We start from the raw sequence: 14,397 nt of genomic DNA on the forward strand, positions 1-14,397 counted from the left end.
TCATCTCAGAAGATACATGAAATCAATCCAGTTTCCTACTAGACAACCACTGTTGAAGCTATTTCACAAATACACCAACACCAACTCGTCTTTATCAGGGTTGGTACAGAATTCATGGTTGACTTCCCAAAGTTAATCATCATTACTTAATCTTTCAAGACGTTTAACTGAAGAAAAGACTTGTCACTCCTTCACTCATCAGGTCTTGCAGGTTTTGTTCTGTCCCTGTCACCGACTGGTTTCTTGCTTAGTAGGCAATTAACGCTGGGAGAGCCCGACATGTCCCAACACAATGGGATGGGTCAGCCCGACTGCATCCGTCATCCGTCCTTAAGTCAGTCTTGGAGAAGGTTTGTGGCTGTTCTCCCTGTTGTTTGAGCATGTAGCCTACCTTTATTAGATGTTATTTTTTGCCTGGGTGAGTCTCTTCCCCTGGACTTGCAGACCTCCTACAGATCGTATTCCTAAAGATTCTTAGTGCAAAGAGTTGCTCCTAGTGGCCAAATTCTAAGAAAATTCTTAGAATCATGATGTTTTCTTAGAATTTCTCCTAAAAGTTAAGAGTAGATCCTAGTAAAGATAAAAGCTATTCCTAAAGAATCCTAGCTCTTAGAGAGCTCCTAAGGTGGGATCTGTTAAGAGTAGGGAAGAGGACTTTTAAGTGGCTTAGGAGTTCCCTGAGCAGAGGACAAAATGGTGGACAGAAGAGGCAGGAGAGATATTCTCCAAACACTGGATGTCAGTGAATTAATGAAACGCTACAGATTGTTCCTGTTCCTCTGTCCAGTTGGGTTTCCTTGTTCTTTTCTTCTCCATTGCTGTTCACTGTAGATTTCAAAGCCAACCAACACTGCTTCTTATAGGCCGGTCAGCAATCACAGACACTGATGAAAGCTAACCCTTGTTAATACCAAATTGAGTTGAAATGTTGAAAGTTGAAAGTGCAAGAATTACCAGCATGGTAATTAATATAAGCAAGTTTCACTATGTGAATACTGTGCAAGTTTTCACACATTTTGTAGGATAATTTTAAAGTAGATAGCTTAACAGATATTTTGTTTTATGTGAAATATTTTTTACAATTACACAGTCTTTATAAGATTGGATTCTATGGTTAAATTTATCGATTTGAGGGTCCATCCTTTGCCCATTATCACCAAAATTATATTTTTTATCTAGCTTTTTTTAAAGTATATTTTTGGGGCTTTTTGGCCTTTAATTGACAGAACAATTGAGAGAGAGAGACAGGAAGCAGAAAGAGGGGGAATGACATGCAGGATAGGACTGCTCTACCAACTGAGCTAAACACCGCCCCTTTATCTAACTTTTAGGATCAACCAATCACAGCGTTTGAAATGATGACTCATACCTAGCAACGGGGGTCAGCCACACCTCCTCACTAAAGGAGTTTCTGTCCACTCCTTGCTCAGAGTTCTCTGAGAGTGTTCTGGAGTCACTCCTAAGCTAAGACTCCTTGCTAGGAATCTGTAGGTTAAGTTAGGAGCTCTGAGAGGATTCTTACAATCTTTAGGAATACGGCCCAATCATAAAGGTGATGTGAGGTTTGTTGTGGACATTAAAGGGATAGTTCACCATTTGGGCAAATTGTCCCATTGTCATAATCCCTATAGTCATAGCAGTAGGTTCGTTACCTTTAATTGTCGGTGCAAGCTGTTTTTAGAACGGCGGAGCAGAGCCGTGAGCTGCTCAGAGCTACGCTACGGAGGCCAAGAAATCCCATAATGAGCCTCCGTAGTGTAGCTCTGAGCAGCTCACGGCTCTGCTCCGCCGTTCTAAAAACAGCTTGCACCGACAATTAAAGGTAACGAACCTACTGCTATGACTATAGGGATTATGACAATGGGCCAATTTTCCAAAATGTTGAACTATCCCTTCAAATCTCCAGTCTTTTGTTCATAACACTAAAGTTGTAGAAGTCTCTGCCTCCTCTGTAACACCTTCAGAACCACAGACAAAAACAACAAACAAAACAAATATATGAGGCTGAAACATGTGAGTATGATGTCGGCCCCCATTAAACGAGGAACAGCCATACATGTGTGATGTGGCAGTAATTTGTGCTGTAGTGTGTGTGTGTGTGTGTGTGTGTGTGTGTGTGTGTGTGTGTGTGTGTGTGTGTGTGTGTGTGTGAGTCTGGGAGAATAAGACCTGTTTAGATTTCCAGAGTTTTACGTCACCACATTTTACTGAAGCTCTGACTGTGATGTATCACTGACTTTCATGTTCCTCTCCTCCGGCCTGGGAGGAGGAGGGGGCTGCTGCCTGTGCGCTGGCCTTTGTCCAGGGGTCTCCATGTTTTACATCTCCCCCTCTCACTCCCACTCCCACTCTCCCTCCTCCTCCTCTGGTCCTCCTGCCAGTCTCTCTCCTCCTCCTCCTCCTCCTCCTCCTCCTCCTCCCTTCACCTCATCAGCATGGAGGCCATGTGCAAAGCGCTCCACGGTCTGCTTCCTCCTGCTGTGTGTCACTGCCACCTAGTGGTCGCTGCTGCACATGACCGCTGGGTTGTTGTGTAATATGATTTTTTCTCTCTCTCTCTCTCTGTCTTCCCTTTGACAGCCTCAGAGGAGCCTATTAAAACCCTGCTACTCAGTTTTCATGGATGATTTCGGCCATTTCCCAAATAACACACTGCTTGAATGCTCGCTGGTGTGTTCAATGACACTGGGGACTGGCTGTAGTCACACAGGACAGATGATGACATAAAAAGAATTAGCCTTGTTGTCTCTCACAAGAGTCTCTAAAACATTTTAATATATTAAATCTCACTCTAATATTGGATTTCTCTCGACAGACTTTCTTCTCTCTGGGTTTTTCAGACATTAATTCACAGGGAGGATCTGAGATGTGTCCTGAAATCGGTGTGGAGGTGACATTCAGATACAGTGCAGAGGAAATTATTTCCACCTCACACTCTCACAGAAGGTCACAGACCTTAATGTGGAGTTTTTTAAGCCGACTATCTTGGCTCTGCGTTATTGCTGCTGCCCCCCGGTGCCCCTCGTCTCCAGTCCTCGGCCAAGTCTCTGCATATTAAACTGAGAGACACAAAGAAAACTCTCCTGAGGCCTCCATTCAATGGAGAGCTGTAAGTCATCTTCATTTACAAGAAACTCTTATACCACCAGTGATATCATTACATACAACGTCTGCCTGCCTGGTATAATCAATTTTAGATTCCTAAACTGTCTCTTAGGGGAAGCAAGCAAAACATAACTATGCATGAAAGTTGTTTCTTCATCTTTATATACTATATATACACTGGTATGCAGGTTTTAAATCATTCCAATGCCTGTAACACTGATCCCATTGATCTTCTTACCCTGCAGAGACATTTAAAAAACCAGTGTAGTACCTGAAGTGAACAACAGGGGGTGATTTAGACCACAGATTCAGTCTCATTTCCAGCACAATTTACACAGCATGAAGTATATTCAGGTACAGTTACAGTTTACAAAATACGAGGTGCAATCACTAGCCTACAACACAGCTTATGTGAACGTGGGTCGACACACACAATGTCGTAGTTTTGTCTGCTTCTGTGATTTGTGTATCTCCTTGTTCCTTCAACAAATTAATGTCTAACCTATAACCTGACCTAAAATCAACTGCTGAAGTACAGTTCAGTATAGTGGACACAGACATTGTGTAGCTATTATAGAGGGGGGAAACATACACACAAAGGCTCAGATATGTACACATACCTTGAATTCAGAAATGAATTACAGTAAATTGACGTATAAGTTAGCTAGAAAGAGCATTTCCCAAAGGAAAATGCATGCGAATGCTGAAAGCCATTGCTGAAGCCATGCTGCTGAATTAGCAGAAGAAATTGACAAGAGAGACAAGTACAGGAATGACATGCAACAAACATGTATGAAGTAGCCTGATGTGCCACAGAACACCTATGTTAGACAAGTACAATTTGAAAGAGGATGAGGTTTTGAAGACTGCTGTCATTTATTTCAATGTGATGATGTGCAGCAAACTGCCAAGTAAGTAGCAAGTTGAATAACACTAATAATGTCCGGAAGAAGCTGCACAATTTGATGTATGAATTGTTGAAGTAGCACAGTATGTAGGACTAGTTAGGTTGCAAAGAAGTTGTCATCTAGAAATCTAGACGCAGTGTCACTTTTCAGGGACTTTAATGATATAGTCTGGCTTGTCAGGCTAGTTGTCATAATCAGCATTCACACTATCGTTCTTCGTGTCGACATTGCTGGAGTTTCTCAGTGTTTCTGACCAATAGGGGGTGACACTGTTTGGTTGCAAAAAGAAGCTGGTTTGCATGGTGGTCGATGCAAAAATGCCCCTACATCTCACCTGAATTATTACCTCAACAAATGTTTTCCTAATGGGCTTGTTGTCTTAACCACTTACAGTATATTGAAACAATAAAGCAGGGTATAGGTAAATATCAGAGGGCGTGGTTACTGCTTGAATAACCCAACCCTAAATATGAAAGGATGCTCCCACATGTTTTACACTGCTGACTTGTATCATCATAACACACATGTCTTGGGATTTTCAACCTTCTATGATTATATTTACCCCGTACACCAGGGGTAAACAACGTCACATTGTTTCTCAGTGTTTCTTTAGCCTCATACATCAGCTGAGCGCCGACTGGGCCACACGCGTGTTTCCACTTACTCACCTGATTAAACCCCTCTGTGTGGCTGTGCAGACTGAAGACTGGCTGACACATTCAGTCCTCACTCTCTTTGTTAGTTGGGTTGCACCTGTTTCATGAGCTCATATGTTTCCCAGCAGAGGTCTATAACTAGAAACACCAGTGAGGGGTGTAGCTAGCACCGCGCCAGTGTCATCATCACACAGCATCAACACTACATCACTGAGACAGCAGCTTCCTCTTCACAGCGCTCATAGGAAGAGCACAGGTGATAAAGGATAAAAATGAATGACAGCAGTAAAAGCACAGATGCCAGAAAGTGGAAATACTCCATTACAAGTGGATGTACTAGTGCATTTAAAGGGATAGTTCACCCAAAATTCAAATTTCACTCATTATCTACTCACCCTCATGTCGACTAAGAGCTGTGAGAATTTCCAGAGTCCTCCGTGCCTTCTCTGAGTTACGGGGGGGTCCGTGCAGCAGTATTTGTCCATATAATGGTTGTCAATGGATACCAACTTTCTTCGTCCAAAAAGACACACCAAAAAACATCCAAATACCTCCATGCAGCTCGTCTGTAATGTCCCTCTTGTATTGAAGCCCCGACATGAGAAATTGTTCAGAAAAAAATTAAATAAGTCTATGTTTTAAGCTTGTTTGTAGCGGAAGCTCCCAGTGTCTCAGTTCACTGCTCTTCCTGTGTCGACCGGCGGAACAATTTCTCATGTCGGGGCTTCAATACCAGAGGGACATTACAGACGAGCAGCATGGAGGTATTTGGATGTTTTTTGGTGTGTCTTTTTGGACGAAGAAAGTTGGTATCCATTGACAATTCTCACAGCTCTTAGTCGACATGAGGGTGAGTAGATATAATGAGTGAAATTTGAATTTTGGGTGAACTATCCCTTTAACCCCCCTCCCGCCCTGAAGTCAAAGTCATATCAGCAGCAAAACACACACATGCATCCCTGTGAGGAAGCTCTCTAGTAGCTCCCAATGTGTTTTCTAGTAACGTGTGGTTTTCAGAGTGTCACTCCGGTCTAAATGAAGACAAGTGCATTATAACCCTAACCCTACATTAATGCGTTCCTGTGTGCAGCATGTTTCTCTCTGGGCCTCTATGGGAGCTCTCTCTCTCTCTTTCTGTCTGCCTTGTTTGATGTCCCTTGAAAACCACAGCGAGGGGGCCATGACAGGCTCAAAGGGGGGGCAGATGTACTGAGGTGATGATGATTCACTTGTTCCCAGGCAGCAGTTTCCTCTCCCTCCACTTCAGAGAGACTCTAATTGGCGAGTTATTATCTAAATTCGTCTGCAGTCGGTGCAGCCGACTCGCCCTGACAAATCTCCACCCCGAATATTGTATCTATGACACAGACCCTCGGGCGCATTTACTCCCATTGTTCCTTTCTTTTGCCTTGTTAGGTTAGAATGACTCAATATGTGTCTTTGCTTACACAAGGAGCGCTCCAGTGGCCCCTCCAACCAACACTCACCCTGGAAACATCCTGCTACGCCCTCAGGAGACTCAAAGTTACATCTCCACTGTATTCATTTGTGCTATTGTTGGCTTCAACTTGAAAAATAATGATGTAAGTTCGCCACGACTGCATGGAGTATAAATCCTGGGTAGCTAATGATAGGATTAAACTGTTTATGCACATCCCTCTGCCCTCCTCCTGTCCTGCATTAACAATATTCTGACGGTTGATTTTAAACATTGCAGCAGAGGTGAATTAGGTCAGCCTCAGGGTGATGTGTAATCCACCATATATATTTCCTCTCTGGCAAGATTATTAAAATAGCACTGCATTCAAAGAAAACAAAACATCGCTTATTTTCAGTGTCACTGGTTTGATGCTCTGATTAGAGATGATAGCAGCAGCAGCAGCAGCAGCAGCAGCAGCAGCAGCAGCAGCAGCAGCAGCTTATTTGTAACAGAGACTTTAGTTAACTGAGGGGTTGTGGGTAAAATCAGGGATTTGTCTATAAATTGCAGATGACAGTCAAATCTTCAAAAGCGCCAGTTTTTGATTGAAATTTTTCAGAAAATGTTTGACATGGAAACTCTTGGTCTGCTTCATTTGTAGTACATTACATTACTGTATTATGTTCCCGGTTCTGCGAATTAGAGAGACATGTTGAGATTTCTTGACAATTTTCTCTCAATTCATGCTATTAACTGTAATGGATGTCATATTTATCATGTGTGACATACTGATAATTGTCACCCACTATGTCTTCTCACACAGGTCCAGAGATAAATTATAGATCTGAACTTCAAAAGGTTTGTGCTAACTGAAATGAAAAACAGATAAATAAAGCAGATTGTGCAGTACTGTTTGAAGCAAATATGCATTGTAAAAGTAGGCCTACATGTTTTTTAGTTTTTACAATAAAACACGTCTAGGGTCTGTGTTAATACTGTTAAAGCCTCAGCCTACATTCAGAAACTGAGCCTTAAAATCAGCCGTCAGGACTTCCTGAACTTTGTGATGTCATAACAAAACATTCACCAAAGCCCCACCCACCATCCAACACTTGGTTTCTCTGGGCGTTTTTTATTGAAATCTGCTCTATTTGCATCATTGGATCACACAGAAAACAGTCAGCCAATCAGAAGAAATGTTCAGAGTCTTCTCACTTCTGATTGGCCCACACCGACCTGTTGTCAACACTGCAAAAACTCAAAATCTTTCCATGAATATTTGTCTTATTTCTTCTCAAAATGTCTCATTTCTAGTCAAAACTAATCTCTTTTCACTTTAAATAAGACTAATCACCTAAAAATGAACTTGTTTTTAGATCATTCTCACTTGTTTCAAACTAATTTCCACTTGAAATAAGTAGAAAAATCTGCCAGTGAAAGGAAGTTTTTTGTGCTTGCTCCACTATCAGATTATTTTAAGTGAAAATCTGCTTGAAAGAAGTAAAAAGTGTCTAAAAACAAGCTACTTTTTAATGTGATGAGTCTTATTTTAAGTATAATGAGATTTGTTTTGACTAGAAATAAGACAAATATTCTTGGTAAGATTTTGAGTTTTTCAGAATGAGGCCTGAGAGAGGAGATGTAAAAACACATAAGAAGAATACATGGAGCTTTAACCTTGTGTTGTTGTGGCGTGATCCCTGCTCATAGACTTCTACAACAGCGGTGTCCCACTGACCCCCCCCTGACAGCCACCATTAATCAGCAGACTCTCTGCAAGGTCAGATCCATATTGAACAGCACAAATCCTGCTCTTCACTCTGAGGATGAAGCCCTCGGGCTGTAGATTTAGAGTTTCCCGGGAGGAAATTGGTGTTTTTTTTTATTTATAGTGTTGTGTTCTATTGTATTCTGTGTATTGTGGCACTTTCAGCTGTTTTTACAAATCCTACTCGGGATAATCATGCGAAATCTGAATCAACCCATATTTAAAGGTCATAATATATGTTGGTTTTGTTACAGTAATGTTTCGACTTCTCAAAATTAATGTGGTAATGATTTATTGATGTTAAAATGCTACACATATAGCACCTTTACATGTCAGGGGTCCACAGGTAGGAGTCACTGACAAAGGTTGGATACCCCTGCTGCTCTTGATGTCCAAGTGAATACAAAACTGGAGGACTCAGAGCGAAGGAGACACATGAGTGGTCGGAGTTATACGCTTGCAAGATGTTTGTGTTGTCCCTCTCCACTGTGATTAAAGAAATCCTTTTATTTCAAAAGGAAGAAAAAATAATAATACATTTGAAACAAGCAGTCAAAGGACACGGGTCAAACCTGCAAACATCTACACCTGGTCCTGTTAGCATGTTAACGTTACCGTGGCTAATCAAAAAGACAAAATTAAACTCTCCAACATTAGAGCCTATTCAACAAGTCTCAGTAGTATGGCACCGTTATCAGGCTGTCATAGAGTCCAGTGTTTTGTGATGAGAGACTATTTACAATTTAAAAAAAAGAAAAAGAAAGAAAGAAAAAGAATCAACAAAGGAGTTTGATAAGCATGTGTTTTAAAAATAGTGCTTGAAACGAGTGACTTGACGTAAAACTATGTACATACCTGTATTTGTCAAAGCTTGTTTGCCTTTTTTATATATACACATCTTTTTTTTCACATTGTTAATAAGTCACATCAATCATATTAAATATAGCAAACATTTCTGCTGTAGAAAAAAGAAAAGGGAAAGAAACAAAGTCAATCCGAATGACATGTAACCACGTGTGTATCACATTGCAACATAAAACATTACAGCAATAATATTAATACCAACAGTAATGACATTATTTGAACAATTAAATGGAAATCTCTTTTCAGCATCTTTTACTTGATGAAATAATTCTACTCTGCATCGTTTTCCAGTCATTTCACTATGTACAAGAAACATTCAGAACTGTATCCGTCCAGTAGAGATCTCTTTTTAATAACTCACATTTGGTTTTTCAGTGTTTGTCATTCTGTAACTAACTAACCCCAAGACCTGAAGTTACTGACCTGATATATATCACCAAGTTTGCTACCATTTAAAAAGCAAAAGTCTGACATTTCTGAAAAAAATATTTGTCTTTTAACGGTGGAATAACAAGCTCATGGGTCATTTGTGTAGCAGGTCAAAGACGTTAAGCAGTCATAGTAGAGTATCTTTACTATTATGATCCATAGTAACCTGCTATGGTAACACCTAGCACCTAGCTAGGCGACAATCAGCGAGCGGGAAAGGAGCGACAAAAAATAACACACAAAAAAACAACACCGGTGAAGGTTTTAGACTACAATGTTCGATTCCCATGTGAAAGTAGCACTTTGTTATTTCAATTTCTTCACTTTGTGTCGCCCCTGTCTTACCGACTCGCTTCTGTCTCGAACTCATTTGTGTTTCGGCCTCGATGCTAGCCGCTAGCTAACAGCTCCTGCGACCAACTAATTTCATAAAATCGTACTAACAAAACCTGGTTGTGTGTGAACTGAAGTTGGACAATGTTAATCGCGTTGCAATTATTGTAACAAACAACGACAGAGGTTGTCTGACGTATGTTATCAAACGTACTGGCAAAAAGTCCAGTCCGCGTGTTTTTTGCTGTAGCCATGACAACCAAAGCTAGGAGACAATTATGGTTTGAATTTGAGACTTGTCAAAAAAAAGACTTGTATGGTTGTTGTTTTATAACTGCACTCCCTCTAACAAGTTGATTTCCTAAAATGTCAGACTTTTTCTTTTTAATAACTTGGGATTGACTGTACTGTAATGGATTTGGGTCTGGATTCACTGCAAAAAAACAACATCCAAAAAACAAAAAACAAAACAAAGATTTTGCTGATTCCCCCAGGCTTAGTGAGAGAATAATGATCGGATTAGGTACATTTTCTTTTTCTATTTCTTTTTTTTTTGTTCAAGAAAATGACTTACACGTCAACCTCAAAACAATCCCGGATGCTTAGTTGTTGTAGGACATGAATAAATACACAAAATTAAAATTACGTGACTCCTTCTAAAAAAGTCAGTTGAACTTTTAACAAAGACCAAAATCTTAAAAAAGAAAGTAAAATTCATCCAGAGGTCCAATATTATCAACAATATCAACCACGAAAAAAGAGAAAAAAAAAAGTTTTCAAGTGGAGGAAGATGAAAATTATGACACTAACAATTGTACAGGAGTGTTTGTGCTTGTGAGGACATTAACCCGTCACCTGAAATGTACCTCAACATAAGAATAAAAAAAAAAAAGCAAACTACTCCAACTTCCATCAGTTGTTTAAAAAAAAAGAAAAAGAACAAAAATAAAATAACATAAAAACAGGGTCTGTTGTGTTTATAACCCCAGTATCCCTGACTACAGATCTGCATCAAGTGGGTGCTTGAAATAAAGTGCAGGATATTTCTAGCCATAATTTCAATATTCTATACTTTTTTCAAACATACACAGCTTAATCTCATTGTTGACAAGTTCAAACTGTTCAACAAAGAAATCACTGAAAGATTACATTCTTGTTGCATGACGAAAAAAAACTATGGTGCTTACAGTTTGTCCTGTTGACTGCCGATAACCAAAAAAACAAACAAACAAACGAAACAAAAACTAACCCGGAGTAACACTGCCAGGGAATGTGGCGTGTGCGTGTATGTGTGTGTTTGTGTGTTTGTGTTTGTGTGTGTGTGTTGTGTGGTTCAGATACACAGCAAAGCAAATCGTTCAACCCCTAAAGCCAAATTAGACTCAGGGAAATAATCTGAGGAAAACAAAAAGCAAACTCACAGAGGGACAGAGAACTGCATTTGATACTTGGTCACATCTTTCTTCTTCCTTTCTTGTACATTCACAAAATTCAGTTCATCTGCGTCTGTTTGCCTGGTTTTACATCTTAAGATTCAAAGATGCCAGAAATAATTGTTGTAATTGATTAATTGGCTGGTTATATTCTTGATTGACAAATTCTGGTTTTCTGTCCCAGAACTGAACATGAACAACTGTCTTCATGTCTTTACTTTGTCCAATCAGCAATTTACAGGTCAGATATTCCAGTTTAGTTTCATATAAGCCAAAGAACAGCATCAACTTCTGACATTTCAGAGGCTGCAACCTTGAAATTGTCAATATTTTTGCTTTTAAAAACAAGGATTGAAAATATATATTTTAAATTCCTGCATCTAGTACCTACAGATCATGGGTTATTCTCCACCCCTAATGGAAAAGTCTTATCAGTCATTGACCCACCAATCACCCATCAATACAAATATTTAAGGACATCTCTTCCTTGAGTTACACAGAATATAACAAAATTCTTTAATCTAATTGGCAAATAATCAAATCACAGAGCTCTTCAAAACCTAAACGTTGCTTTGCATTGTATCTGAACGTGGATTTATAAAACTCATATCTATCTCTCTCTGTATCACTTAAAATAAACTCAACTGAGCACTCTTGACTGCATTATTGTAAACAAAGGACTCATATGATAATATGACTTGAAATACAACACAATGACCCCCTCCCCTCCCCTCCCCTCCCCTCGTCCCATTCACACCAAAAAAAAAAAAAAAAAAGTTTCAAATTCAAAAAAAATGAAAGAGAAAAGAAGAAGAACATAATATAGGCCTACGTTTTATTCTGCTTTGTTTGTTGTGGTGTCTAGATGTATAAGGCTGCTCCAAGTCATGGTGTGTTTCTGGCCACAAACAGTGTCCGGCTGCAGGATTTGCTCCCGGTTTAGACGGTCAGAGGTAGAAGCCTGTGGCTGGGGGGTCGGGGAGGCCGGACAACGTCTCGGGGACGGGCATCTGGACAGCAGGGGGCGCCGCTCCGTTCCCATTGGGCAGAGCGCAGCCTCCCGGGTAGCTGCTGTTCAGGATGCAGCCGTTCTCCATCTGCACAGGGAGGAGGAGGAGGAGGAGGAGGAGGAGGAGGAGGAGGAGGAGGAGGAGGAGGAGGAGGTGGTGAATACAGAGAGCTGGAGGTGACGTCATAAAACACAGTGATTAAATATACGTACGTACGGCTGGAAAACTTGATACACATACTGTATAATATATCTATTTTATCAGCTTGTTCCAGCTTGTCATTAAAAAATGCTGTGGAAGAAATATTTACCAAACATTTTCAAATGTCTGCATCATTCAGTCTAACAGGAATTTCCTTTGGTTTATTTACTGTCATCTCTGTTTGTAAATCTGAAAATAATTTGGGTTTGAGCAATGTTTGGTTGCACATGGTGAGTTTGTAATGATCACACTGGAAAGTAACATGTCATTGAGTTGAATCTTGGTTTGCCAGTTTCCACTTAAACACTCAATTGCCAGTTTATTAGATAGACTGAACAACTAGAACTAATACAGTCTGACACCGCGGCTGTTGATGCAACTGTATGATCATTTGCAGGATGTAGTTTGTGATGCAGTTCAACTGTTTTGCATTATTGTACATCCAGTAAATATCTGTTGTGTTGTTAGCCTTTACTCTCATTGATACAAGTGTGATAGATAATATAGAAAAACCTGATTCTAGTTCATGCACTAAATCTGGTTACATTATTCTGTATTCTCGAGCAAAACAAAGAAAAAAAACAACAAAAAACATATAGAAATACAGCCACACTGCAAAAAAACTGTTTTTGTTTCATTCATTGTCATTCATCATCATCATCAGTCTTGAAAATGTCTTGCCGACCCCCCTAGACATGAAACTACATTACATAACAATGAACTTCATTTACTCCATTTACTAAATGCTTTATCATCCTGTCTACAAACACTTAGAAAACAACAGTGCAGCCCTGTTTTTTGTAGGATAAGCATTGAAAGAGAGAGAGAGAGAGAAAAAACAAATTGTGCTTACACAACAAGACTTTTCCATATTTGGACACTGAGTAATGGCCTTAAATAAACCAAACACAGATGTAGAGAAAGTGCAGCTTTGTGCCTCTTCTTTAAGAGGACCTATTATGCTCGTTTCCAGCTCTATATTTTTATTCTTAGACTTCACCAGAGAAGCTTTGCATGATCCACAGTCCAACATTAAACTCCTTATTTATCTCAAATTGCCTGTTATGCAGCCTCTCAGTTGAGAGTCTTTACTAAAACAGGCAGTACTACCTCAGGCTTCCTTAAGAAGCCTCCTGAGAAGCCCTCTTTTCATCTGGTCTGTTTAATAAGAATATCAGAAAATCAAAAAATAAAGCAAAGCACAGAAGGTCCTCTTTACTAAGTTTCAGCCCCAGACTGAATAATTCTCCAATTCTGGCTCTAATCCCATTTGGGTTCAAGACTAATCTGATTTGATTATAATTTTGATATGTTTACCAAGGGTTTAGTGGATTTAAGGCAGTATATACAAGGCATGGCTACCGAGGACTGAGATTATGTAAGTCAAACTGACATTTGACTAATTGTATAACGGGTGTAAAAGGTGCAAATCCATGTGCACAGGCTTTAAATAGAAAGAACAAATGGAATAACAAGCCCTGAATAATTTAGCTGCTGATACCTGCTGAGGTCAGTGGGAACCACAGGGTGAGTCACTGTATGGTGTTCACAAGTCGCACTATCCATTATAATGACAAATGTAGACCTTATATGTTATATTTCTAATAGTATATAAAGTATAGATATGGAGATGTTTTTAAAAAATCTATTTAACTCTCACAAACACGATATACTAATCAGATGTATCACAGGATGGAAGAATGAATTTTCTGTAAAAATGACAGTGTTTGGTGGGGTTCATTTTAATTATAAGGGTCCTTCAGTGAGGAGCATGATTTAACTCTAAAAATGTCATGACTGCATTTTAACTAGCGTCTGTATTAGATGTGGACAGATCTTCGATACGAGGCTGCAGCGTAACACTTGACTAAAGGTCAGAGTGGCTGAACTGTCAGTCACCGAAGGCAAAGATCACAAGAAACTGTAGAAATATGTGATACAGTGAAGTGTTAGACAGGAAGAAAATGTGTTGTTGTTGGTGTTGGATGAAAATATTTGAGATTATTAACACAGAGACTAGAGCAGTGTTTTTCAACCTTGGGGTCGGGACCCCATGTGGGGTCGCCTGGAATGTCTAGTAATTGATAAAAAAAATTGCTGATACATTTTTTTTACTGTTAACTCTTTTAAAATTATAATTAAAAATGCCACACACAATCCTAAACAACTGTATTCTATACTCTCACTTTATCAAATACAAACTGAGTTCAAATAAAACGCAGCATATGAAAATATCTGAGCTGGCGCATCTTGATTGACGGGGTCGCCCG

The 14,397-nt window shown here is 39.7% G+C and overlaps 1 protein-coding gene across 2 annotated transcripts in view; it reads right to left on the reverse strand.

Moving 5' to 3' along the window:
• Positions 1–11,684: 11,684 nt before the first annotated feature.
• LOC146965410 (aryl hydrocarbon receptor-like) overlaps positions 11,685–14,397 on the reverse strand; it is a 56,780-nt gene continuing 54,067 nt past the window's right edge. Inside the window, exon 11 of one of the 2 annotated variants that reach the window (XM_085766227.1) lies at positions 11,685–12,013. In XM_085766227.1, the coding sequence (XP_085622353.1) occupies positions 11,864–12,013 (150 nt within the window). In that variant the 3' untranslated portion in view covers positions 11,685–11,863. The remainder of the gene's footprint in view (positions 12,014–14,397) is intronic. The other variant, XM_085766226.1, reaches the window with a different exon arrangement.

This window comes from Trachurus japonicus, chromosome 21 (genome assembly GCF_045865225.1).
Source record: "Trachurus japonicus isolate A0001 chromosome 21, Traja_1.0".
Lineage (NCBI taxonomy): Eukaryota > Metazoa > Chordata > Actinopteri > Carangiformes > Carangidae > Trachurus > Trachurus japonicus.